The sequence below is a fragment of the Hemiscyllium ocellatum genome, unplaced genomic scaffold, assembly GCF_020745735.1.
Source record: "Hemiscyllium ocellatum isolate sHemOce1 unplaced genomic scaffold, sHemOce1.pat.X.cur. scaffold_532_pat_ctg1, whole genome shotgun sequence".
In the NCBI taxonomy this organism is placed as follows: domain Eukaryota; kingdom Metazoa; phylum Chordata; class Chondrichthyes; order Orectolobiformes; family Hemiscylliidae; genus Hemiscyllium; species Hemiscyllium ocellatum.
The window spans coordinates 1-24,310 of record NW_026869102.1 but is presented as its reverse complement, the minus strand read 5'-3'; the positions used below and the strand labels follow the sequence as shown (position 1 = coordinate 24,310).

The following is a 24,310-nucleotide window of genomic DNA, read 5'->3' as shown; positions in this document are numbered from 1 at the left end:
TATATAAGGACATAGCTGACCACCCCACTGGGTCACTGCCAGTGTTGGAGCTACACTAGCTGAGCAGCAGCACAGGCTGTCAGTCCTGCTGTCAATGTGGTTTGACTTCCCCAGGGCCTAGTTGCTCCCCATCAGTTATCTCAGAGGGTGGGTCTCCCCTCACCACCTTGTCCAAACCTTTCTCCTACTCCCACCCTGTGACAGCACAAATGATAATGAAGAGTGAACACAATAGGTTTGCAAAAACAGGCCTTTAATCACTTGGCTGCAACACTTCCAAACTGTAGTGGTTCTGTTCGCCGAGCTGGAAGTTTTTGTTGCAAACGTTTCGTCCCCTGGCTAGGAGACCTCATCAGTGCTGTGGAGCCTCCTGCAAAGCGCTTCTTTGATGTTTCTTCCGGCATTTATAGTGGTCTGTCCTTGCCGCTTCCAGGTGTCAGTTTCAGCTGTCCGCTGTAGTGATTGGTATATTGGGTCCAGGTCGATGTGTCTGTTGATGGAATTTGTGGATGAATGCCATGCCTCTAGGAATTCCCTGGCTGTTCTCTGTCTGGCTTGCCCTGTGATAGTAGTGTTTTCCCAGTCGAATTCATTATGCTTGTTGTCGGAGTGTGTGGCTACTAGGGATAGTTGGTCGTGTCGTTTCGTGGCTAGTTGGTGTTCATGTATGCGGGTTGTTAGCTGTCTTCCTGTTTGTCCTATATAGTGTTTTGTGCAGTCCTTGCATGGTATTTTATAAACTACATTAGTTTTGCTCATGTTGGGTATTGGCTCCTTTGTTCTAGTAAGTTGTTGTCTGAGCGTGGCTGTTGGTTTGTGTGCCGTTATGAGTCCTAGGGGTCGCAGTAGTCTGGCTGTCAGTTCTGAAACGCTCCTGATGTATGGTAGTGTGGCTAGTCCTTTTGGTTGTGGCATGTCCTCGTTCCGTGGTCTCTCTCTTAGGCATCTGTTGATAAAGTTGCGCGGGTATCCGTTTTTGGCGAATACCTTGTATAGGTGTTCCTCTTCCTCTTTTCGCAGTTCTGGTGTACTGCAGTGTGTTGTCGCTCTTTTGAATAGTGTCCTGATGCAGCTTCGTTTGTGTGTGTTGGAGTGGTTACTTTCATAGTTTAGGACTTGGTCTGTGTGTGTTGTTTTCCTGTGTACCCTTGTGGTGAATTCTCCGTTTGGTGTTCTCTGTACTATCACGTCTAGTAATGGGAGTTGGCTATCCTTTTCTACTTCTCTCGTGAATCGGATGCCTGAGAGTGTGGCGTTGATGATCCAGTGTGTTTTTTCTATTTCCGTGTTTTTGATGATTACGAAAGTGTCATCGACATATCTGACCCAGACTTTGGGTTGAATTTGTGGTAGGGCTGTTTGTTCTAACCTTTGCATAACTGCCTCTGCTATGAGTCCCGCGATTGGTGATCCCATGGGTGTTCCGTTGATTTGTTCGTATATCTGATTGTTGAATGTAAAGTGTGTAGTGGACAACCTACTGGACATACATAGCAGAAAACAGGAGGCGGAACCTATCAACAAAGACGGCATACTTAAACTACTGGACTTATGCCTCACTACATTTACAAGGATGTTCCCAGGATTGGAGGATCGGAGCTACGGGGAGACGCTGAACAGACTGGGGCTGTTTTCCCTGGAGCGTCAGAGGCTGAGGGGTGACCTTATAGAGGGTTACATAATAATGAGGGGCATGGATAGGGTCAATAGGCAAAGTCTGTTCTGTAAGGTCAGGGAGCCCAGAACTAGAGGGCATAGGTTTAGGGTGAGAGGGGAAAAGATATAAAAGGGACCTAAGGGGTAACTTTTTTACCCAGAGGGTTGTACGTGTATGGAATGAGCTGCCAGAGGAAGTGGTGGAGGCTGGTACGACTGCAACATTTAAGGGGCGTTTGGGTGGGTATAGGAATAGGAAGGGTTTGGAGGGATAGAGGCCGGGTGCTGGCAGGTGGGAATGGATTGGGTTGGGATAACTGGGTCAGCACGGACAGGTTGGACCGAAGGGTCTGTTTCCGTGCTGTACATCTCTATGACTCTAGAGGTACAGGTTCATGGTGGGAAGGGGAAAGGTTCACAAGGATGTTAGAGGGTCTGAGCTGAAGGGAAGAGGCTGAGGGATGACCCTATAGAGGTTAATAGGGTCATGGGGGTCATGGATAAGGTGAAGGGTCAAGGTATTATCCCTCAGGGGGTGGTGAGGGAGGACAAAACTAGAGGGTCACAGGTTAAGGGTGAGAGGGGAAAGGTTCACAAGGATGTTGGAGGGTTTGAGCTGAAGGGGGGAGGCTGAGGGATAACCTTATAGAGGTTTATAGGGTCATGGGGGGGTCAGTGGGCAAGAACCAGAGGGTCAAAGGTCAAACATTTACAAAGGAACAACTTTTTCACGCGGAGAAGGTGCAGAGAGCTGCCCGAGGAAGCGATACAATAAATAACACCAGGAAAAGGCCGGTTTTTACCTGTTTGCTGCTATTTTAAACACAACGAGCCGCCTCCCGCCTCCCAACCGCCGCCCGATTTAAATCTGATCAAAGCCCCGCCCTCCTCCCGGCCCGAGCGCCTCATCCTATTGGTCCTCCGCCACATCCTCACACCGCTCTCATTGGCCGCTCAGCTCAGGAACGCCCCTTTACTCCTGCCCAGACTCTGCCTCCGGTTGGTGCGGCCGCCCGTCAATCGGAGGCGAGCCCGCTTTTCCCATTCGTCGGATGCCTCATTGCTGATCACGTGTCCCAGCGGCCATTCGACACTCCGCGCGCGTCCGGCCTCTGAGGCGCCGCCGACCCCAACCTCGCTTCCCATTGGCTTCCCTCCTCTCCCCTCGGATTGGATAGACCCCCGTCGCCAGTCACCGGTCTTGCCGTATCGGCGTCGGTAATGTGCGCATGCGCGCAATCAATCAATCAATCCCGCCCACTTCCTTGGAGGCCTCCGCCGCCCATTGGCTACCTCGGTGGCCCCACCCACCCAGCCCCGGGGATCCGTGGCTCCCATTGGTCCAGGCAGCTGTCAGTCACGGGTGGGGCTGGTCAGCTGTCTTCCTGGTTGTGCTGGGCAGTGCTTGCACTGGGGTGTTGCCCACTGCATTGGGGTTGCTCATGCTGGGTGGTGGGTCCCTTGTCCTGGTGAGTGGGTGGGTGCCTGCCTGAGGGTGGCTGTTGGTTTGGGTGCTGTTATGAGTCCTAGTGGTCACCGCGGTCTGGCGGTCAGTTCAGAAATGCTCCTGATGTATGGGAGTGTGGCCAGCCCCTTTGGCTCGCGGCGTGCCCTCGTCCCTGCGGCGTGCCCTCGTCCCTGCGGCGTGCCCTCGTCCCTGCGGCATCTGTTGATGAAGTTGCGCGGGTATCCGCCTTTGGCGAATACGTTGTAGAGGTGTTCCCCTTCGGCACGGTGGGTTAGCACTGCTGCCTCACGGCGCCAGGGACCAGGGGTTCAATTCCCGACTCAGGCGACCGGCTGTGCGGAGTTTGCACGTTCTTCTGCGTGGGTTTCCTCCCACGGTCCAAAGACGTGCGGGGTCAGGTGAATTGGCCGTGCTAAATTGCCCCTAGTGTTAGGTAAGGGGTATATGTAGGGGTAGGGGTGGGGTGGCACGGTGGTTAGCACTGCTGCCTCACAGCGCCAGAGACCCGGGTTCAATTCCCGACTCAGGCGACTGACTGTGCGGAGTTTGCACGTTCTCCCCGTGTCTGCGTGGGTTTCCTCCCACAGTCCAAAGATGTGCAGGTCAGGTGAATGGGCCGTGCTAAATTGCCCGTAGTGTTAGGTTAGGGGTAGGGGTGGGTGGCGGGTCGGCGTGGACTTGTTGGGCCGAAGGGCCTGTTTCCACACTGTGCAAGTAATCTAATCTAATCTTTTTGCAGTTCTGGTGTGCCGCAGCCCTCCTCAACAGAGTCCCGATGCAACTTTTGTGCGTGTTGGGCTGGTTGCTTTCCCATCTAATATGTGTATTCGATTGCTTACAGTGTGGAAACAGGCCCTTCGGCCCAACAAGTCCACGCCGACCCGCCACCCACCCCTACCCCTACGTTTACCCCTTACCCAACACTACGGGCAATTTGGCACGGCCCATTCACCTGACCCCGCACATCTTCGGACTATGGCAGGAAACCGGAGCACCCGGAGGAAACCCACGCAGACACGGGGAGAACGTGCAAACTCCACACAGTCAGTCGCCTGAGGCGGGAATTGAACCCGGGTCTCCGGCGCTGTGAGACAGCAGTGCTAACCACTGTGCCACCATGTATACACATCCATGAACACCAACTAGCCACCAAACGACACGACCAGCTATCCTCAGTAGCCACACACGCAGAAGACCAGCAACGTGAATTCGACTGGGACAACACTACTATATAATGGGACAAGCCAAACAGAGAACAGCCAGGGAATTCCTAGAGGCATGGCACTCGTCCACAGATTCAATCAACAAGCACATCGACCTGGACCCAATATACCGACCACTGCAGCGGACAGCTGGGACTGACAACGGAAGAGGCAGATACAAATCACTATAAATGCTGGAGGAAAGATCACAGAAGCGCTTCACAGGAGACTCCCAAGCACTGAGGATGTCACCTGGACAGGGGACAAAATGTCCGCAACATAAATTCCCAGGCATAGCACTCATTACTGTCAGGATTATTCCTGTTAGGATTATTACTGTCACTCCGGTAATATCAGAATTATTACTGTCTGCTATTTCTGTTCAGGGCTATTACTGTCAGGATTATTTATGTTAGGATTATTACTGTCACTCCAGTAAATGTCAGAATTATTACTGTCTGCCTGGGATATTACTGGCTGCCAAGAGTATCACCACTGACCGCACTAATTCCATTGGGATTATGAGCAGAAAATAACATCCTTTCTCCCTCTTTATCTATGAGAGCAAACCAGTAAGTAATACAAAACTGAACAGCAAGAGCTTCTTTAAAGAGAGGAGCCAAAGTGAACATAGTTCCCTGAGGGAATGGAGCTGGTGAAGTAGTAATGGGCAACTTGGAAAGATGCCGAATAAATATGTAACCTCCGTCTTCTAACGGTGTTCCGAAATGGCACAGTAAACGAGGGGACAAGGAGGAGAGGAAATAAATCGGATGATAATCACGAGAGAAATGGTGTTGGTGAAACTAATGACCGATTAATCCCCTGGACCTGATGGCAGGATTGACTCCGAGAATGGCGTGTGTGGGGAATGATCCTTCCTGAGGAGCTGGGCATGTGACTGCAGTGATAGTGTGAACAATCTCCCTGTGGTCACTCTCTTCCCCCTCCCTGCGGTCACTCTCTCCCTCTCCCTGCGGTCACTCTCTTCCCCCACTCTCCGTGCGGTCACTCTCTCCCCCTGTGGTCAGTCTCTCCCTCACTCTCTCCCCCTCTCTCTCCCCCCCCTCTGTCCAGGTGCTCTCCCTAGTGGACAGGCCCTGACAGACCATGCAGGTTGATGAGCCTGGCCCTGTGCTCAGCCTGGCCGAGCTGATGCTGGATGTGGAGGAATCCTGGTGCATTGACTGCAGTGACGAGGAGATCCAGGACACAGAGACATGGACTCCGAGTCCACAGGAGATCCTGCGCCTGTACGGGACCCTCGCTGAGGAGGGGGGCAGTCTCAAACTGAGCTGCAGACCCCTACCCCGTCGCCCACCGACACCCGAGGCTAACCCCACACACGAGGAAGTGGAGGAGGAGGAGGAGGCTGGAGAGGAGGAGGAAGAGAAGTAAGATAACCCCTCGCCCCTGCACACCGCCTCATTCCCCACTCTGCTCCTCCCCCTGCCCCTCTCCCTGCCCCTTCCCCTATCTGACCCCCACTAAGACTCCCCTCCCAACTCCACCTTGCGCTCTCCCGCGCTCTGTCTCCCTCCCTTTCTGTGTCTCTCTACCTCTCTCTGTCACCCTGTCTCCCCCCCCCCCCCTCTGTGTGTGTCTCTCTCTCTCGCTGTTTGTATGTGTGTGTCTCTCTCTCTGTCTGTCTCTCTCTCTCTCTCTCTCTCTGTCTCTGTCTCTCTCTCTGTCTCTCTCTCTGTCTCTCTTTCTCTCTCTCTCTGTCTATATCTCTCTGTCTCTGTCTCTCTCTATCTCTCTATCTCTCTGTATGTCCTGGACATCATTCTCCCCTCTCCCTGTCTCTCTGTTCTAGGCCTCAGGTACCTACTGAGTTTGATTTTGAAGATGAGCCGACTCCACAGAAGTCGTTCCTGGGTGTGAGACGGACCCCAGGTGAGAGTGAGGGGGTGTAGGGACGTCTGGGTGTGAGACTGACCCCGGGTGAGAGTGAGGGGGTGTAGGGGCGTCTGGGTGTGAGATTGACCCCGGGTGAGAGTGAGGGGGTGTAGGGCCGTCTGGGTGTGAGACTGACCCCGGGTGAGAGTGAGGGGGTGTGGGGGCGTCTGGGTGTGAGACTGACCCCGGGTGAGAGTGAGGGGGCGTGGGGGCGTCTGGGTGTGAGACTGACCCCGGGTGAGAGTGAGGGGGCGTGGGGGCGTCTGGGTGTGGGACTGACCCCGGGTGAGAGTGAGGGGGTGTAGGGACGTCTGGGTGTGAGACTGACCCCGGGTGAGAGTGAGGGGGCGTGGGGGCGTCTGGGTGTGGGACTGACCCCGGGTGAGAGTGAGGGGGTGTGGGACTGACCCCGGGTGAGAGTGAGGGGGCGTGGGGGCGTCTGGGTGTGAGACTGACCCCGGGTGAGAGTGAGGGGGCGTGGGGGCGTCTGGGTGTGGGACTGACCCCGGGTGAGAGTGAGGGGGCGTGGGGGCGTCTGGGTGTGAGACTGACCCCGGGTGAGAGTGAGGGGGTGTGGGACTGACCCCGGGTGAGAGTGTGGGGGCGTCTGGGTGTGGGACTGACCCCGGGTGAGAGTGAGGGGGTGTGAGACTGACCCCGGGTGAGAGTGAGGGTGTGGGGTAGGGAGCAGGGAAGTCGGCTGACTGTACCCCACAGGGATCGTGGGGAATGGGGTGTGTGTGTGAGTGTACCACAGGGAAAACGAGGGATTGGGGGGGGGGTGGTGAGTGTACCCCACGGGATCGAGGGGGAATGGGGGGGGTGGGGTGGGGTGAGTGTGCCTCACGGGGAAGGGGGGTGTGAGTGTACCCCACGGGATCGTGGGGGAATGGGGGGGTGGGGTGAGTGTGCCCCACGGGTAAGGGGGGTGTGAGTGTACCCCACGGGATCGTGGGGGGGTGGGGTGAGTGTGCCCCACGGGTAAGGGGGGTGTGAGTGTACCCCACGGGATCGTGGGGGAATGGATGGGGGTGAGTGTATCACATCTCACTATCTCTCTCTGCCCCCACTGCCCTCTCTGCTGCCCCCCTCACCCCCCAACTGCCCTCTCTGCTGCCCCCCTCACCCCCCCCAGCAGGTAGCGCGACCAGGACCCAGGGGCGGCAGGCTCGTCTGGATAAGGTTCTCTTGGACATGAAACGCCACCGGAAGATCGAGGAGCAGATGATGAAGACTGGCAAGGATATCTTCGAGATGGACCAGGATGAGATTCCCAGTCCCGGGAGGTCGAAAGGAATCTTTCAACGGCGCAACTACTGAGTAAAATAAGGGTTGGGGGGGAGCGATGGAGGGAAATAAAGCAGGACAAGGTCCCAAAGGGGGAAATGGAGATGATTGTGAATGGACCTCTTGGTTTTTCAGCGAGCCCTGAGATGACAGGAATTACGTGTTTGAGCTGTCTGATGAACACCTTACTGTGCTGGGAATTGGAGACGGAAATCCAATCTGTAACCCCCTGGCGGTCTGCAGGAGGGAAGGGGCTTTCAGGGTGATGGGGTTTTCTGAGCAGAACGCTGTTCGTTTTGTTTAAAATTGTAGTTTCCACTCGTTTCATTGTGCTCATTAAAAACAATCGTACTGCCCAGAAACACTAACTCTTCTCGTGTGTGTGTGTGTGTGGGGGGCGGGGGGGGTGGGTGGGTGCAGTGGGGTGTGTGTGGGTGGGTGGGTGGGTGCAGTGGGGTGTGTGTGGGTGGGTGGGTGGGTGCAGTGGGGTGTGTGTGGGTGGGTGGGTGCAGTGGGGTGTGTGTGGGTGGGTGCAGTGGGGTGTGTGTGGGTGGGTGGGTGGGTGCAGTGGGGTGTGTGTGGGTGGGTGCAGTGGGGTGTGTGTGGGTGGGTGGGTGGGTGCAGTGGGGTGTGTGTGGGTGGGTGGGTGGGTGCAGAGGGGTGTGTGTGGGTGGGTGGGTGCAGAGGGGTGTGTGTGGGTGGGTGGGTGCAGTGGGGTGTGTGTGGGTGGGTGGGTGGGTGCAGTGGGGTGTGTGTGGGTGGGTGGGTGCAGTGGGGTGTGTGTGGGTGGGTGCAGTGGGGTGTGTGTGGGTGTGTGCAGTGGGGTGTGTGTGGGTGTGTGGGTGGGTGCAGTGGGGTGTGTGTGTGTGGGTGGGTGGGTGCAGTGGGGTGTGTGTGTGTGGGTGGGTGGGTGCAGTGGGGTGTGTGTGTGTGGGTGGGTGGGTGCAGTGGGGTGTGGGTGGGTGGGTGGGTGCAGTGGGGTGTGTGTGGGTGGGTGGGTGCAGTGGGGTGTGTGTGTGTGTGCGGTGGGGTGGAGGGGGTGTGGGGATGGGTGTAGTGGTGGGTGGGTGTAGGGGGAGTGTGTGTGGGTGTAGGGGTGCGGGTGTAGGGTGTGGGGGCGTGTGAAGGTATGGGGTGGGGGTGGGTGTAGGGTGTGGGTGTAGGGTGTGGGGGCGTGTAGGGTGCGGGTGTGGGGGCGTGTAGGGTGCGGGTGTAGGATGTGGGGGCGTGTGTGGGTGTGGGGGCGTGTGAAGGTATGGGGGCGTATGTGGGTGTAGGGTGTAGGGTGTAGGGTGTGGGGGCGTGTGAGGGTGTGGGGGCGTGTGAAGGTATGGGGGCGTGTGGGGGTGTGTGAGGGTGTGGGGGCGTGTGGGGGCGTGTGGGGGTGTGTGAGGGTGTGGGGGTGTGTGAGGGTGTGAGGGTGTGGGGGTGTGTGAGGGTGTGGGGGTGTGGGGGGGTGTGTGTGGGTGTAGGGTGTGTGGGGGTGTGTGTGGGTGTAGGGTGTGTGGGGGTGTGTGTGGGTGTAGGGTGTGGGGGTGTGTGTGGGTGTAGGGTGTGGGGGTGTGTGGGGGTGTAGGGTGTGGGGGTGTGTGGGGGTGTAGGGTGTGGGGTGTGTGGGGGTGTAGGGTGTGGGGGTGTGTGGGGGTGTAGGGTGTGGGGGTGTGTGTGGGTGTAGGGTGTGGGGGTGTGTGTAGGGTGTGGGGGTGTGTGTGTGTGTAGGGTGTGGGGGTGTAGGGTGTGCGGGTGTAGGGTGTGGGGGCGTGTGTGGGTGTAGGGTGTGGGGGGGTGTGGGGGCGTGTGAAGGTATGGGGGTGTGTGTGGGTGTAGGGTGTAGGGGTGTGTGAAGGTGTAGGGGTGTGTGAAGGTGTGGGAGCGTGTGCGGGTGTAGGGTGTGGGGGCGTGTAGGGGTGCGGGTGTAGGATGTGGGGATGTGTGTGGGGGTGTGTGCGTGTGAAGGTGTGGGGGCGTGTGTGGGTGTAGGGGTATGTGTGCAGGTCTGCGTGTGTGTAAGTGTGTAGCCACTCCCTGCGGCACCCACCTCTCCCTGAACAACTCCAGGGTGTTGGTGGACACCCGGGCCCTAACGTAACCGCGGAAGAGGGGCAGGCAGTCGGCCCTAACAACCCCCTCCACGGCCCGCTGCCTGGACCAGTTTATGGCCAGTTTGGCCAGGCCCAGCAGCAGACCCATGAGGAGGTCTTCAGACCTGCCCTCCCTCCTCCGTACCGGGTGCCCGAAGATCAGGAGCGTGGGACTGAAGTGCAACCAAAAGCAGAGGAGGTTTTTGGGAAAATCAAAGAGGGAGTGCAGACGCCCACACCCAACATACACATGGTCCATGGACTCCACAGCGCCACAGAACAAGCAGTTGGGCTGGGAGTCCGTGAACCACCGCAATCTGCGGTTCCAGGGGACCGCTGCATGCAGCACCCTCCACCCCAGATCCCCGAGAGAAAGGGGCAGGACTCCCGCGTAGAGAGAGAGCCCTCCCCTGGGGATCCCCACCGCCCGGTGGTAAATGGGGACGCCAGGGTGTGTCCGGGCGGTGGGCGAGGGGGGAGAGGTGGACAGTGACCAACACCGGTCTGGACTGGGCCCATCGTCCCATGTCCCGAAAAGAGACCAAACTAAAATTCCAGAGGCGGCCCAGGTCCCCAGGGAGGGGGGGACGGACGGGACCTGGGCGTGAGTGTGAAAGCCCGGTCCGGGCTGGGGTGGGGTGAGTGTGAAAGGCCGGTCCGGGCTGGGGTGAGTGTGAAAGCCCGGTCCGGGCTGGGGTGGGGTGAGTGTGAAAGGCCGGTCCGGGCTGGGGTGAGTGTGAGTGTGAAAGCCCGGTCCGGGCTGGGCTGGGGTGAGTGTGAAAGCCCGGTCCGGGCTGGGCTGGGGTGAGTGTGAAAGCCGGGTCCGGGCTGGGGTGAGCGTGAAAGCCCGGTCCGGGCTGGGCTGGGGTGAGCGTGAAAGCCCGGTCCGGGCTGGTGTGAGCGTGAAAGCCCGGTCCGGGCTGGGGTGAGCGTGAAAGCCCGGTCCGGGCTGGGGTGAGCGTGAAAGCCCGGTCCGGGCTGGGGTGAGCGTGAAAGCCCGGTCCGGGCTGGGGTGAGCGTGAAAGCCCGGTCCGGGCTGCGCTGGGGTGAGCGTGAAAGCCCGGTCCGGGCTGGGGTGAGCGTGAAAGCCCGGTCCGGGCTGGGGTGAGCGTGAAAGCCCGGTCCGGGCTGGGGTGAGCGTGAAAGCCCGGTCCGGGCTGCGCTGGGGTGAGCGTGAAAGCCCGGTCCGGGCTGCGCTGGGGTGAGCGTGAAAGCCCGGTCCGGGCTGCGGTGAGTGTGAGTGTGAAAGCCCGGGCTGGGGTGAGTGTGAAAGCCCGAGCTGGGCTGGGGTGAGTGTGAACGCCCGGTCCGGGCTGCGGTGAGTGTGAGTGTGAAAGCCCGGGCTGGGGTGAGTGTGAGTGTGAGTGCAGACGGGATTCCACGTCGGGTCTGAGCATCACCGAGTGGCAGTGACCATGAAGCAGACATCGATCGCTCTCCTAACTGGGGATGTTCAGACCCAACCTTGTTACAAAGACTCATTAACCAGTAACATCACTCACTGGACTGGACATCCATGTACATCCTGAACCTCCTGGACTGGACATCCATGTACATCCTGAACATCCTGGACTGGACATCCATGTCCATCCTGAACCTCCTGGACTGGACATCCATGTCCATCCTGAACCTCCTGGACTGGACATCCATGTACATCCTGGACATCCTGGACTGGACATCCATGTACATCCTGGACATCCTGGACTGGACATCCATGTACATCCTGAACCTCCTGGACTGGACATCCATGTCCATCCTGAACCTCCTGGACTGGACATCCATGTACATCCTGAACCGGACATCCATGTACATCCTGAACCTCCTGGACTGGACATCCATGTCCATCCTGCACCTCCTGGTAGAGGTCCCTGTGCTGTGAATATCTGGTACTGACAGCGGGAACAATACCATGTTTGTAGGGAAACAGCCTGGGCTTGGTCTGGGTCTGGATTGTCACATTTGAACACTTTTTGACAGAGAGGTCACATGATGCTGTTTTTTGTGTGTGAGAGAGAGAAAGCATATGTGTGTGTATGTGTGTGCGTGAGAGAGAGAGAGAGAAAGCCTGTGTGTGGGTGTGTGTGTGTGTGTGTGTGAGAGAGAGAGAGAGACAGAGACAGAGACCGTGTGTGTGAGAGAGAGAGACTGTGTGTGAATGTCTGAGAGACAGAAAGCATGTGTGTGTGTGTGTGTGTATGTGTGTGCGTGAGAGAGAGAGAGAGAGACAGCCTCTGTGTGTGTGTGTGAGAGAGAGAGAGAGAGAGACACTGTGTGTGTGTGAGAGAGAGACAGCCTCTGTGTGTGTGTGTGTGTGTGTGAGAGAGAGAGAGACAGCCTCTGTGTGTGTGTGTGTGTGAGAGAGAGAGAGACAGACAGCCTCTGTGTGTGTGTGTGTGAGAGAGAGAGAGACAGACAGCCTCTGTGTGTGTGTGTGTGTGTGAGAGAGAGAGACAGACAGCCTCTGTGTGTGTGTGTGAGAGAGAGAGAGACAGACAGCCTCTGTGTGTGTGTGTGTGTGTGAGAGAGAGAGACAGACAGCCTCTGTGTGTGTGTGTGTGTGTGTGTGAGAGAGAGAGACACTGTGTGTGTGTGTGTGAGAGAGAGAGAGACACTGTGTGTGTGTGTGTGTGTGTGTGTGTGTTTTTAAGATGGATAGACAAATTTATTCACCCAGTTTACACACTTTGTTATCAACCTTTGCAAACAAATCTTTCTTGTGCAGTAACTGTTATCATTCCTGTCGGACTGTGCTGACTGGTTACTGATCAGAGTTCTGTTAATGAACAGTCCAGAGAACAATACAGCACAGAACAGGCCCTTCGGCCCTCGATGTTGTGCCCGAGCTGGGAACTAATCTACGCCCGTGTCCCTACACTATCCCATCATCGTCCATCTGCTTATCCAAGGATTGTTTAAATTTCCCTAATGTGGCAGGTAGGACATTCCTCACCCTTCCCACTCCCTGAGTAAGGAACCTGTCTGACATCTGTCTTTAATCTATCACCCCTCAGTATGTTTCTATCCCCCCCTAGTACACACTGACATCATCATCCTAGGGAAAAGACTCTCAGTGTCTACCCTACCTGATCCTCTGCTACATGTACCATACAGTACTGAAGGTGCTTATAAAGGTACGGTTAAATGTGGGTTACAAATAGGGCCACAGAGTGGGTGGGTGTCAAACACTGGCTCATCCTCAGCTAGAGAATTGTGTCCAGTCTTGGGAAACCCAATTTTACAAGGTTGTGGAGAGGGGCGGGAGAAGATTCCTGGGAATGCTGTCCCTCCCACACCTCCCTCCTCTCCCTCCCTGGGGTATGAGAGTCTTCAGTGATGTGGATCGATTGGAAACACCGGGATCTGCACCCCAACACCCCCCCCCAACCCCTGGAGAAGATCTGATCGAGGAGGGGTGCGGGTGAAAAATCACAATGTGGAGGGAGTAGGGTGAGGGAGAAAGTGTCCACACTTAGCAGAGGGATAGGGAGGTTTAGATTAGATGAGATTCCCTACAGTGTGGAAACTGGCCCTTCAGCCCAACAAGTCCACACTGACCCTGCAAAGAGTAACCCACCCAGACCCAGTATCCTACCCGATATTTCCCTCTGACTAATGTACCTAACACGATGGGTAATTTAGCACGGCCCATTCACCCGACCTGCACATCTTTGGACTGTGGGAGGAAACCGGAGCACCCGCGGGAAACCCACGCAGACACGGGGAGAATGTGCAAACTCCACACAGCGAGTCACCTGAGGCGGGAATTGAACCCAGGTCCCTGGTGCTGTGAGGCAGCAGTGCTAACCACTGGGCCACCTTAAAGTGAGGGGAGGTGATCAGGGAAAGGAGCGATGGGGACGCAGGTATCTGAAATGTGCTTCCTGACAGCGTGAGGGAGGTGTGTTCCATCGGAGGGAGACGCTGACACAGTGTTCGGGTCACTCGATTTGCAGTCCAGGGTGGGGTCAGGCTATCGCTGGTGGGGACACCGGCTCAAATCTCATCCCAGCAGCCCAATGGAATTTCAACTCCGTGAATAAAATCTACAACTGAGCTTCAGGAGTACTGTGTCCCGTTCTGGGTCACCCTGTTATGGGAAGGTGTTTGTCAAACTCCAAAGGGTTCAGGCGAGATTTACCAGCATGTTACCACAAATGGAGGGTTGGAGCTATAAATAAAGGCTGGGACTTTATGCACTGGAATATAGGAAGTTGTGGGTGACCTTAGAGAAGTCGATAAAATAATAACTGGCAGAGGTCGTGTTCATGGTAGTTGTCTTTCACCCAGGGTGGGGGACTTCAAGACTAAGGGAAACATTTTAAGGTGGGTCAGAGTATTGAGTACATGAGTTGGGAGGTCATGTTGTGGCTGTACAGGACATTGGTTAGGCCACTGTTGGAATATTGCGTGTAATTCTGGTCTCCTCCCTGTCGGAAAGGTGTTGTGAAACTTGAAAGGGTTCAGAAAAGATTTACAAGGATGTTCCCAGGATTGGAGGATCTGAGCTACAGGGAGAGGCTGAACAGGCTGGGGCTGTTTTCCCTGGAGTGTCAGAGGCTGAGGGGTGACCTTATAGAGGTTTACAAAATCATGAGGGGCATGGATAGGGTAAATTGGCAAAGTCTGTTCCCTAGGGTCAGGGAGTCCAGAACTAGAGGGGCATAGGTTTAGGGTGAGAGGGGAAAGATATAAAAGGGACCTAAGGGGTAATTTTTTCACCCAGAGGGTTGTACGTGTATGGAATGTGCTGCCAGAGGAAGTGGTGGAGGCTGGTACAACTGCAACATTTAAGGGGCGTTTGGGTGGGTATAGGAATAGGAAGGGTTTGGAGGGATAGAGGCCGGGTGCTGGCAGGTGGGAATGGATTGGGTTGGGATAACTGGGTCAGCACGGACAGGTCGGACTGAAGGGTCTGTGTTCCGTGCTGTACATCTCTGTGACTCTGTGAAAGGAGAAAGTTTGTGAAAACGAGAAGACCTGAGGATGAATCTTTTAGACAGAGGGTGGTTTGTGTGTGAATGAGCTTCTGGAGGAGGTGGTGGGTGTGAGGGAGGTGAGGGTCCAGTGGCTTCGTTGTCGGTCTGTTCACCCACGTCATGTCCCAGGGTTCCAGTCCTGGCACAGCAGGAAGCTGGAATTTGAATCCAAAAGAATTAGGAATCTAGTGATGATCATGAGTCGATTGTCAGGGAAGCCCATCGAGTTCACTCATGTCCCTCAGGGAAAGAAACTGATGTCCTCTCCTGGTCTGGCCTACGCGTGACTCCAGACCCACAGCGATGCCCCTCTGGGGCAATTAGGGATGGGCAATAAATGCTGGTTTAGCCATCGACACCCACAGCCTGGGAGTGAGTTAACAAAACGAGTGAGCACCGTTACAATGTTGGAAACAAAGCTGAGGTTCGTCCATGAAGTTTGGAGGTGGGACGGGTTTATGCACAGCATGGACTGGTTGGGCTGAAGGGTCTGTTTCCATGCTACGAAAGCAAGTCTCAGGACCGTGGCAACGGTACTGGTTCGAATCCCCAGTGTCCTCTTCAGGGAAGGCGAACTGCCCCCCTTCCCCCCCCCGACGCCACTCCGTTCACCAGGCCTGGCCCACGAGTGACCTCCCTCGATTTCCCCGCCTGTCCTCTGAAAGGGCTGAAGGAGGCGCTGAGGGACCGGGCAGAGGTCAGGGAGGGAACTGAACCCTGGCCTGGAAGGGGGGGTGGGAGAGAGAGGGAGGGAGGGGTGGGAGTCGCTCCCTCGGAGGGTCAGCTCCACGGGTGACGGGCGGAACGGGCACCGTGACGGTGCAGTGACCACCCTCTGAAGTAGGGGGGCGGAGGTGGGTAAGGGGCTTGGGAGCAGTGAGGGGAAATGGCATCACGGTGGCCCACCCACCTGGATGGGATAGGAAGGGAAGGGAGAGACGGGCTGAACGGCCTCCCTCATCCACCCCCCAACACTGGATGCATTGGCTGCAGCGAAGGTGCACCAAAGTCCCCTTCCCTTCCCCATCCCCACCACACACCAGCCCCCCCCCCCCCCCCCCCCCTTTCTGTCCTCCCCCACTCCAAGCAGTGCAGTCTCGGAGATGGGGGACCTTCAGGCGCCCGCTGCATTCTGGGAAGCCCCTGCCGCCATTGGTAACCCCCCAGCTGAGGGGAGAAAGCGAGCCCAGGTCAACAGGAAAAGGTCGGAGTTCCGCGGGGGTGGGTCGCCCTCAGCAAACTGAGTGGGGATTTTGTCTGGGCGGGGGGGTGATGCGAGGGTGTATGGGGGGGGAGGGGAGAAGGTGGGGTGGGGGATGTTTAAGTGACTCGTGTTTGATATTTCAGCCTCAGGATTTGAACCGATGCCAAGCATGCGCACACAGTCGACAGGAAAAGGTCGCAACGTCCGCTTGGAAACTATTCTGTGAGTAATCTGTGCGGGAGAGATCCCCCCCCGACCCCAACTTTCCCCCCTCCCCACCCCACCCAACCCACACACAAATCCCACCTTGCAGTCCCTCCTGGGGACAGAACACACCGACCCTCGCAGAGAGAGAGTGTGTCTGAGCCTTGGGTGGGCGAGTCTCGGCCTCCTCCCTTGAAAAATCAGTGCGAAACTAAAGCGGTTCCCCCACGCCCACCCACCGACCAAGAGGAGTTTTGTGCTGACGGAGAAAGTTGTTTGTCTCCCCCGCCCCACCCGCTAAAGTTTCTCCAGCACTTTCTGCGTTTGTTGTGGGACCATTCCGCCCCTCAAGCCTGCCCTACCATTCCAGTCCAGTCAGGGTTCAGCAAGAGTTTCCTGTTCCCACTTTCCTCTCCCCCTACACCTCAAAACACACTCACACACACCCTCTCATATACACTCACTCACACACACCCTCTCACATACACTCACTCTCACACACACACACCCTCTCATATACACTCACTCACACACACACCCACTCTCTCACATACACGCCCTCTCATATACACTCACACACACGCCCTCTCATATACACTCACTCTCTCTCACACACACACCCTCTCATATACACTCACTCTCTCTCACACACACACCCTCTCATATACACTCACTCTCTCTCACACACACTCACTCTCACACACACACACACCCTCTCATATACTCACTCTCACATACACTCACTCTCACATACACTCACTCTCACATACACTCACTCTCACATACACTCACTCACACACACACACCCTCTCACATACACTCACTCTCACATACACACACTCACTCTCACACACACTCTCTCACACACACTCTCTCTCACACTCACACACACACCCCACTCTTGTCTGAAGAACCATATCTCACTTCTCCTTGTCAGCAGTTAATATTTTTTTTGCTGGAAACAGGAATCACTGGAAAATCTCAGCGGGTCTGGCAGTACACTGTGCAGAGAAATTGGAGTTAACATTTCCAGCCGGGTGACCCTTCCTCAGAGCTGTCACCTCTGAGATCCCTTGACAGATGCTGCCAATGAGCTTTCCCAGTGATTCCTGTCGCTGGTTCTGATTTACAGCATCTGCCGTTCTTTTGGTGAATGTTGCTTTGGCTTTGCCTGCTGTCTGTGCCAGAGAATTCCAGTTAAAATTTGATGAAGACCAGGCCTGACATACGGGGCCCTGTGGGAGACACTGGGACGAGTTGAGAGCCTGACTTACCCCTCTGTGTGTGTGCCCCACCCCGATGTGTTTGTTTTTGGCAAACACTGAAAAGCAGTGACACAGCATTTCCCAGATTCCCATCTCCAGGCTGCGTAAGATCAGACAACGTACCGAGCAGCCGAGGGCTCTGTGAGATAGCTCAGAGTTGGGTTTGGGGGAGGGGGGGTGAGGGTCGGGGGTCGGGGGGGGGTGTGAGGTTCGGGAGGTAGTTCTCGAACTTGGCTCCACAGGCAACTAAAGGCACAGCCGCCCCACGGGTGGTGCCATGGAAACCAGGAAATACTTGAGAGGCCGGAATTGGATGTCGCAGAGATGCCAAAGGATTGTGGGGGGTTACAGGGATAGGGAGGGGGTGTAGGGGGTTACAGGGACAGGGAGGGGGTGTGGGGGGGTTACAGAGATAGGGAGGGGGTGTAGGGGGTTACAGGGACAGGGAGGGGGTGTGGGGGGGTTACAGGGACAGGGAGGGGGTGTAGGGAGTTACAGGGACAGGGAGGGGGTGTGGGGGGGTTACAGGGATAGGGAGGGGGTGTGGGGGGGTTACAGGGATAGGGAGGGGGTGTGGGGGGGTTACAGGGATAGGGAGGGGGTGTGGGGGGGTTACAGGGATAGGGAGGGGGTGTAGGGGGTTACAGGGACAGGGAGGGGGTGTGGGGGGGTTACAGGGACAGGGAGGGGGGGTGGGGGGGGGTTACAGGGACAGGGAGGGGGGGTGGGGGGGGTTACAGGGACAGGGAGGGGGTGTAGGGAGTTACAGAGACAGGGAGGGGATGTAGGGGGTTACAGAGAGAGGGAGGGGGCGTAGGGGGCGACAGAGATAGGGAGGGGGCGTAGGGGGCGACGGTGATAGGGGGTCTAGGGGGTGACGGTGATAGGGGGTGTAGGGGGTGACGGAGATAGGGAGGGGGTGTAGGGGGTGACGGTGATAGGGAGGGGGTTACGGTGATAGGGAGGGGGTGTAGGGGGTGACGGTGATAGGGAGGGGGTGTAGGGGGTTACAGGGATAGGGAGGGGGTGTAGGGGGGTTACAGGGATAGGGAGGGGGTGTAGGGGGTGACGGTGATAGGGAGGGGGTGTAGGGGGTTACAGGGATAGGGAGGGGGTGTAGGGGGTGACGGTGATAGGGAGGGGGTGTAGGGGGTTACAGGGATAGGGAGGGGGTGTAGGGGGGTTACAGGGATAGGGAGGGGGTGTAGGGGGGTTACAGGGATAGGGAGGGGGTGTAGGGGGTTACAGGGATAGGGAGGGGGTGTAGGGGTTTACAGGGATAGGGAGGGGGTGTAGGGGGGTTACAGGGATAGGGAGGGGGTGTAGGGGGGTTACAGGGATAGGGAGGGGGTGTAGGGGGTTACAGGGATAGGGAGGGTGTGTAGGGAGTTACAGAGACAGGGAGGGGATGTAGGGGGTTACAGAGAGAGGGAGGGGGCGTAGGGGGCGACAGAGATAGGGAGGGGGCGTAGGGGGCGACGGTGATAGGGGGTCTAGGGGGTGACGGAGATAGGGAGGGGGTCTAGGGGGTGACGGAGATAGGGAGGGGGTCTAGGGGGTTACGGTGATAGGGAGGGGGTGTAGGTGGTGACAGTGATAGGGGGTCTAGGGGGTGACGGAGATAGGGAGGGGGTGTAGGGGGTGACGGTGATAGGGAGGGGGTTACGGTGATAGGGAGGGGGTGTAGGGGGTTACGGTGATAAGGGGTGTAGGGGGCGACGGTGATAGGGAGGGGGTGACGGTGATAGGGAGGGGGTGTAGGGGGTGACGGTGATAGGGAGGGGGTGTAGGGGGTTACGGTAATAGGGAGGGGGTGTAGAGGGGTTACAGAGATAGGGGGTCTAGGGGGTGACGGAGATAGGGAGGGGGTCTAGGGGATGACGGAGATAGGGAAGGGGTGACGGAGATAGGGAGGGGGTGTAGGGGGCGACGGTGATAGGGAGGGGGTGTAGGGGGTTACAGGGATAGGGAGGGGGTGTAGGGGGTTACAGAGATAGGGAGGGGGTTACGGTAATAGGGAGGGGGTGTAGGGGGTTACGGTAATAGGGAGGGGGTGTAGGGGGTTACAGAGATAGGGAGGGGGTGTAGAGGGGTTACAGAGATAGGGGGTCTAGGGGTGACGGAGATAGGGAGGGGGTCTAGGGGATGACGGAGATAGGGAGGGGGTGACGGTGATAGGGAGGGGGTGTAGGGGGTTACAGAGATAGGGAGGGGGTGTAGAGGGGTTACAGAGATAGGGGGTCTAGGGGTGACGGAGATAGGGAGGGGGTCTAGGGGATGACGGAGATAGGGAAGGGGTGACGGAGATAGGGAGGGGGTGTAGGGGGCGACGGTGATAGGGAGGGGGTGTAGGGGGGTTACAGGGATAGGGAGGGGGTGTAGGGGGGTTACAGGGATAGGGAGGGGGTGTAGGGGGTTACAGGGACAGGGAGGGGGTGTAGGGGGTTACAGGGACAGGGAGGGGGTGTAGGGGGTTACAGGGACAGGGAGGGGGTGTGGGGGGGTTACAGGGATAGGGAGGGGGTGTGGGGGGGTTACAGGGATAGGGAGGGGGTGTAGGGGGTTACAGGGACAGGGAGGGGGTGTAGGGAGTTACAGAGACAGGGAGGGGATGTAGGGGGTTACAGAGAGAGGGAGGGGGCGTAGGGGCGACAGAGATAGGGAGGGGGCGTAGGGGGCGACGGTGATGGGGGTCTAGGGGGTGACGGTGATAGGGGGTCTAGGGGGTGACGGAGATAGGGAGGGGGTCTAGGGGGTTATGGTGATAGGGAGGGGGTGTAGGTGGTGACAGTGATAGGGGGTCTAGGGGGTGACGGAGATAGGGAGGGGGTGTAGGGGGTGACGGTGATAGGGAGGGGGCTACGGTGATAGGGAGGGGGTGTAGGGGGTGACGGTGATAGGGAGGGGGTTACGGTAATAGGGAGGGGGTGTAGGGTGTTACGGTAATAGGGAGGGGGTGTAGGGGTGACGGTGATAGGGAGGGGGTGTAGGGGGTTACAGAGATAGAGAGGGGGTGTAGAGGGGTTACAGAGATAGGGGGTCTAGGGGTGACGGAGATAGGGAGGGGGTCTAGGGGGTGACGGAGATAGGGAAGGGGTGACGGAGATAGGGATGGGGTGTAGGGGGCGACGGTGATAGGGAGGGGGTGTAGGGGGTTACAGGGACAGGGAGGGGGTGTAGGGGGTTACAGGGACAGGGAGGGGTGTAGGGGGTTACAGGGACAGGGAGGGGGTGTAGGGGTTACAGGGACAGGGAGGGGGTGTAGGGAGTTACAGGGACAGGGAGGGGATGTAGGGGGTTACAGAGAGAGGGAGGGGGCGTAGGGGGCGACGGTGATAGGGGGTCTAGGGGGTGACGGTGATAGGGGGTCTAGGGGTGACGGAGATAGGGAGGGGGTGTAGGGCGTGACGGTGATAGGGAGGGGGTGACGGTGATAGGGAGGGGGTTACGGTGATAGGGAGAGGGTGTAGGGGGCGACGGTGATAGGGAGGGGGTGTAGGGGGTGACAGAGATAGGGAAGGGGTGACGGAGATAGGGAGGGGGTGTAGGGGGTTACGGTGATAGGGAGGGGGTGTAGGGGGTGACGGAGATAGGGAGGGGGTCTAGGGGGTGACGGAGATAGGGAGGGGGTCTAGGGGTGACGGAGATAGGGAGGGGGTCTAGGGGTGACGGAGATAGGGAGGGGGTCTAGGGGGTGACGGAGATAGGGAGGGGGAGTAGGGGGTGACGGAGATAGGGAAGGGGTGACGGAGATAGGGAGGGGGTGTAGGGGGTTACGGTGATAGGGAGGGGGTGTAGGGGGTTACAGGGATAGGGAGGGGGAGTAGGGGGTGACGGAGATAGGGAGGGGGAGTAGGGGGTGACGGAGATAGGGAGGGGGTGTATGGGGTGACGGAGATAGGGAGGGGGTGTATGGGGGTTACGTTGATAGGGAGGGGGTGTATGGGGGTTACGTTGATAGGGAGGGGGTGTAGGGGGGGTTACGGTGATAGGGAGGAGGTGTAGGGGGTTACGGTGATAGGGAGAGGGTTACGGTGATAGGGAGGGGGTGTAGGGGGGTTACGGTGATAGGGAGGGGGTGTAGGGGGGTTACGGTGATAGGGAGGGGGAGTAGTGGGTGACGGAGATAGGGAGGGGGTGACGGAGATAGGGAGGGGGTGACGGAGATAGGGAGGGGGTGTAGGGGGTGATGGAAATGGGGGGTGTAGGGAGGGTACAGAGGGCGTGTATGGGATTATGGTGATAGGGAGGGGGTGTAGGGGGTGATGGTGATAGGGAGGGGTGTAGGGGGTTACGGTGATAGGGAGGGGGTGTAGGGGGTTACAGGGATAGGGAGGGGGTGTAGGGGGTGACGGTGATAGGGAGGGGTTTACGGTGATAGGGAGGGGGTGTAGGGGGTGATGGTGATGGTGATAGGGAGGGGGTGTAGGGGGGTTACGGTGATAGGGAGGGGGTGTAGGGGGGTTACGGTGATAGGGAGGGGGTGTAGGGGGTTACGGTGATAGGGAGGGGGTGTAGGGGGTTACGGTGATAGGGAGGGGGTGTAGGGGGTGACGGAGATAGGGGGTCGAGGGGGTGACGGAGATAGGGAGGGGGTCGAGGGGGTGACGGAGATAGGGAGGGGGTCGAGGGGGTGACGGAGATAGGGAGGGGGTCGAGGGGGTGACGGAGATAGGGAGGGGTTTACGGTGATAGGGAGGGGGTGTAGGGGGTGATGGTGATGGTGATAGGGAGGGGGTGTAGGGGTGACGGTGATAGGGAGGGGGTGCAGGGGGGTGACGGTGATAGGGAGGGGTTTACGGTGATAGGGAGGGGGTGTAGGGGGTGATGGTGATGGTGATAGGGAGGGGGTGTAGGGGGTGACGGTGATAGGGAGGGGGTGCAGGGGGGTGACGGTGATAGGGAGGGGGTGTAGGGGGTGACGGCGATAGGGAGGGGGTGTAGGGGGTGACGGAAATGGGGGGTGTAGGGAGGGTACAGAGGGCGTGTATGGGATTATGGTGATAGGGAGGGGGTGTAGGGGGTGATGGTGATAGGGAGGGGTTTACGGTGATAGGGAGGGGGTGTAGGGGGTGATGGTGATGGTGATAGGGAGGGGGTGTAGGGGTGATGGTGATAGGGAGGGGTGTAGGGGGGTTACGGTGATAGGGAGGGGGTGTAGGGGGGTTACGGTGATAGGGAGGGGGTGTAGGGGGGTTACGGTGATAGGGAGGGGGTGTAGGGGGGTTACGGTGATAGGGAGGGGGTGTAGGGGGGTTACGGTGATAGGGAGGGGGTGTAGGGGGTTACGGTGATAGGGAGGGGGTGTAGGGGGTGACGGAGATAGGGGGTCGAGGGGGTGACGGAGATAGGGAGGGGGTGTAGGGGGGTTACGGTGATAGGGAGGGGGTGTAGGGGGTTACGGTGATAGGGAGGGGGTGTAGGGGGTGACGGAGATAGGGGGTCGAGGGGGTGACGGAGATAGGGAGGGGGTCGAGGGGGTGACGGAGATAGGGAGGGGGTCGAGGGGGTGACGGAGATAGGGAGGGGGTCGAGGGGGTGACGGAGATAGGGAGGGGGAGTAGGGGGTGACGGAGATAGGGAGGGGTTTACGGTGATAGGGAGGGGGTGTAGGGGGTGACGGTGATAGGGAGGGGTTTACGGTGATAGGGAGGGGGTGTAGGGGGTGATGGTGATGGTGATAGGGAGGGGGTGTAGGGGGGTTACGGTGATAGGGAGGGGGTGTAGGGGGGTTACGGTGATAGGGAGGGGGTGTAGGGGGGTTACGGTGATAGGGAGGGGGTGTAGGGGGGTTACGGTGATAGGGAGGGGGTGTAGGGGGGTTACGGTGATAGGGAGGGGGTGTAGGGGGGTTACGGTGATAGGGAGGGGGTGTAGGGGGGTTACGGTGATAGGGAGGGGGTCGAGGGGGTGACGGAGATAGGGAGGGGGTCGAGGGGGTGACGGAGATAGGGAGGGGGTCGAGGGGGTGACGGAGATAGGGAGGGGGTGTAGGGGGTGACGGAGATAGGGGGTCGAGGGGGTGACGGAGATAGGGAGGGGGTGACGGAGATAGGGAGGGGGTGTAGGTGGTTACGGTGATAGGGAGGGGGTTACGGTGATAGGGAGGGGGTGTAGGGGGTGACGGAAATGGGGGATGTAGGGAGGGTACAGAGGGCGTGTATGGGATTATGGTGATAGGGAGGGGGTGTAGGGGTGATGGTGATAGGGAGGGGTTTACGGTGATAGGGAGGGGGTGTAGGGGGTGATGGTGATAGGGAGGGGTTTACGGTGATAGGGAGGGGGTGTAGGGGGTGATGGTGATGGTGATAGGGAGGGGGTGTAGGGGGTGATGGTGATGGTGATAGGGAGGGGGTGTAGGGGGGTTACGGTGATAGGGAGGGGGTGTAGGGGGTTACGGTGATAGGGAGGGGGTTACGGAGATAGGGAGGGGGTGTAGGGGGGTTATGGGGAGGGGGTGTAGGGGGGTTACGGTGATGGGGAGGGGGTGTAGGGGGTTACGGTGATGGGGAGGGGGTGTAGGGGGTTACGGTGATAGGGAGGGGGTGTAGGGGGTGACGGAGATAGGGAGGGGGTGTAGGGGGTTACGGTGATAGGGAGGAGGTTACGGTGATAGGGAGGGGGTGTAGGGGGTTACGGTGATAGGGAGGGGGTTACGGTGATAGGGAGGGGGTGTAGGGGGTGACGGAGATAGGGAGGGGGTGTAGGGGGTTACGGAGATAGGGAGGGGGTGTAGGGGGGTTACAGGGATAGGGAGAAGGTACAAGGGAGGGTGGGTGAGGGTTGTGTGGACAGGGTGTGGGGGACGGTGGGGGTGTGTCTCTGTCTCAATCAGTGACCTTTACCTTTCTCCCCCAATCTCCCCCCCCCCCCCCCCCCCCCACATTCCCAGAGGATATCGGAGACGCTGAGGGATTGAGGGGGAAGGCACCATGGAGAGTGAGTCGGTTATCCGTATCCCACCCTATCACTACATCCATGTCCTGGACCAGAATACCAACGTGGCTCACATCGAGATCGGACCAAAGACCTACATCCGACAGGACCATGAGAGGTAATGGGCAGGGG

The 24,310-nt window shown here is 58.1% G+C and overlaps 2 protein-coding genes and 1 long non-coding RNA gene across 5 annotated transcripts; 2 read left to right on the top strand and 1 right to left on the bottom strand.

The window, feature by feature from the left end:
• Positions 1-236: 236 nt before the first annotated feature.
• Positions 237-2,502, bottom strand: LOC132813914 (uncharacterized). Its single transcript, XM_060823299.1, has 2 exons — positions 2,460-2,502; positions 237-1,480 (listed from the first exon to the last, which is right to left on the bottom strand). Exon 2 carries the CDS (start codon positions 1,414-1,416, stop codon positions 340-342), a length of 1,077 nt encoding a protein of 358 aa, XP_060679282.1. The 5' UTR covers positions 1,417-1,480; positions 2,460-2,502; the 3' UTR covers positions 237-339.
• A 211-nt stretch (positions 2,503-2,713) lies between these two features.
• pagr1 (PAXIP1 associated glutamate-rich protein 1) lies at positions 2,714-7,880 on the top strand. 3 transcript variants are annotated; one of them, XM_060823295.1, is made up of 4 exons: positions 2,714-2,874; positions 5,404-5,720; positions 6,143-6,222; positions 7,361-7,880. In XM_060823295.1, the coding sequence occupies exons 2-4, from the start codon at positions 5,437-5,439 to the stop codon at positions 7,543-7,545; spliced, it is 549 nt and encodes a 182-aa protein (XP_060679278.1). In that variant the 5' UTR covers positions 2,714-2,874; positions 5,404-5,436; the 3' UTR covers positions 7,546-7,880. The 3 variants fall into 3 exon arrangements, with proteins under 3 accessions (XP_060679278.1, XP_060679277.1, XP_060679279.1); XM_060823294.1 differs by lacking the exon at positions 2,714-2,874 and adding an exon at positions 3,018-3,125; XM_060823296.1 differs by lacking the exon at positions 2,714-2,874 and adding an exon at positions 3,020-3,125 and having other exon boundaries at positions 7,364-7,880.
• Positions 7,881-15,765: 7,885 nt separating this feature from the next.
• On the top strand, positions 15,766-24,148 carry LOC132813920 (uncharacterized). Its single transcript, XR_009644211.1, has 3 exons — positions 15,766-15,790; positions 15,917-15,995; positions 24,135-24,148. It is a non-coding gene; the product is annotated as an uncharacterized LOC132813920 (long non-coding RNA).
• The last annotated feature ends 162 nt before the right edge of the window (positions 24,149-24,310 follow it).